Here is a 2490-nt window from a genome sequence, read left to right on the forward strand (position 1 = left end):
ACATTTAAAGTTATTTTGAAAATAAGTAACAAATAACAAAGAAAAATTAAAATTCCGTACAAAAGGAATTTTTTATTATTTTTCGTTAAGATATTAAGTGCTGTTTTCCTTTACAGGACATGTACTAGTCTACCGTGTATTAATGAGAAGGATGCCGAAAACATATCAATTTGTGAATCTTCAAATCTATCGGAGCCAGAACCAACATACAGTAACGTATCCAATTCACCTATGTTATCAAGTAGATCAGGAGAAAATGGCGATTTTACTTCAAGTAGAAGTATAATATATCTTTTATTAGTATTCTATTTATATTATATCTTATATTAGTTTGCTAGAAATTTTATGAAATTTAATTCATGGTGACTTCAAATTTACTTCGTAACTTTTATGAAAATCAATGATATTTCAGAAAGAAAGTACGACAAATTGAATAAATCAAATGAAGATTTTCATGAAGCTGTTATGAATGCATTACGGGAGACCAAACAACCTGATGGAGTAGACGGATTTCTTCTCGTACTAGGCGAAGGATTGAGAAAACTCCCTTACCTTGAAAGAAGCAAACTACAAATGACATTTTTTGCTATGGTTATAAAAGAACAAGAGAAATTTAATAATTCTACTACAAAATAAGATTTTATATATCCCTATTTATGTTTTGTCCAATACCCAGTGAGAAATGATTCGTCGATCGATGTCGAAAAATAAGTTTGATATATTTCTATTTTTTGTTTTATGTATCTCTATTTTTGTTTTATGTTAATAAATTATGTCAAAACGATGTCGAATCGACATCGACACCGTCAAATTGACGTCGACTCGACATCGTTTTGACATCGATCGATGAATCATTTCTCACTGTATAAAAGAAGTTTGATATATTTCTATTTTTTGTTTTATGTATCTCTATTTTTGTTTTATATATATATATATATTTATGTATTGTTACACACACGCACACAACCTTACGAATAAATTACTTAAAGGTCATATTTGTATATAATTACTGTTTTACAATCTTCTATATTTATTTTCTACTAATTATAACATTTTTCGCAAAAGTTAATAAATTAAAAATCGTTTTGCAACGCTTTTTCCCACTGGTAATATAATGCACCGGTATTTTGAAAATACGTTGAATACGCCTCTCTAACCATAATAGCATTATTATTGCTTCGGCCACCACAATGTGATATATCGCGAACTCCACAACTTGTACTCGCATCTTCTATAGTTAGATGTAAATATGATTTTTTTCCAGTTAATTGCTCTTCGTTTTTGATGATAAAATTGTGCAGTGTTACAGTTGCTTGTATAATTTTGCGTACATTGCTGATATTGGCGATGATAGGCCTTCGGTATATTCTCCATCGAGCTACTAATATACCGAAAGCATTCTCCACAACTCTTCTTGCGCGACTAAGTCTATAATTGAAAACTTTTTTCCCAATATCGAGTTTTCCACTTCGCGGATATGGTCTCATCATGTACATCGATAATGGAAAAGCTTCATCTGCTACTAGTACAAACGGTAATTCTGGTCCACCAACTTCGATCTGTTTCGGATTTGGTAGTTTGAACAAATTAGCTTCAAAACGTTTCCCAATTTCGCTATTTCGGAAGACTCCTCCATCACTTTGCCTACCTTCGGCACCAATATCAACTATTGTAAAGCAATATTTTGCATCGCTGATTCCGAGTAGATTAATGCTGTGATGGCCTTTGTAGTTGTAATAAGTTGATCCGCTATTTGGTGGAGCCTGCAACAAGAATACAAAATATCTTTTTAATTCCAATAATTTGTATTGTTATATATTGAATATACGAGTAAAACGAATATTTTTAATGCATTGAAAACATTTAACAAAACCTTTCATCTCTTATTAAAGTTACATTTTAACATTATATAAATTCTTTTTAATTTTGTTTGAAATATATATACCTGTATTTGAACATGCTTTCCATCAATAGCTCCTATACAGTTTGGAAAGTTCCACAATTGTTGAAATTCGTCAGCTACAGATTTCCAACTCTCTTCATTGTCCTTAAGAAAGACTACATCTTTTAGACAATTCCAAATAGCTTCACAAGTCTCAGATATTATTTTTGAGATTGTGTTGTGAGCAACTCTGAAGGCATATGACAGGGATTTCATACTATCCCCTGATGCTAAATAGCGCAATGTAATTTGGAGCCTAGTGTCAGGCGAAATAGGTTCACGAATAGCATCCTGCTTAATAATGACCGGTCTGACCAATGTCAATAATGCTTCATATATTTCCGGTGCAATTCTAAAATAATCTACATATTTTTCTGCATCTTCAGTAAGCATTTCCTTTACAAGATTTTCACTTGCACCTTGTTGTAATCTTCTTTCAATGCTAAATATGGGTCGCACCCAATACTTTCGTCTATTTTTATTATTTTCCTTTATTTGAATAATTCTGTACAATGCATATAACTTTGCAATCTTGCGGCGTATGTCTT

The 2490-nt window shown here is 31.5% G+C and overlaps 1 protein-coding gene across 1 annotated transcript; it reads right to left on the bottom strand.

The window, feature by feature from the left end:
- Window positions 1–1073: 1073 nt before the first annotated feature.
- Window positions 1074–2335, bottom strand: LOC105563010 (putative nuclease HARBI1). Its single transcript, XM_012014256.1, has 2 exons — window positions 1946–2335; window positions 1074–1763 (listed from the first exon to the last, which is right to left on the bottom strand). Exons 1-2 carry the CDS (start codon window positions 2333–2335, stop codon window positions 1074–1076), a joined length of 1080 nt encoding a protein of 359 aa, XP_011869646.1.
- Between the last annotated feature and the right edge of the window lie 155 nt (window positions 2336–2490).

This window comes from Vollenhovia emeryi, unplaced genomic scaffold (assembly GCF_000949405.1).
Source record: "Vollenhovia emeryi isolate VEMERY1.0 unplaced genomic scaffold, V.emery_V1.0 DF944582.1, whole genome shotgun sequence".
Classification (NCBI taxonomy): Eukaryota; Metazoa; Arthropoda; class Insecta; order Hymenoptera; family Formicidae; genus Vollenhovia; species Vollenhovia emeryi.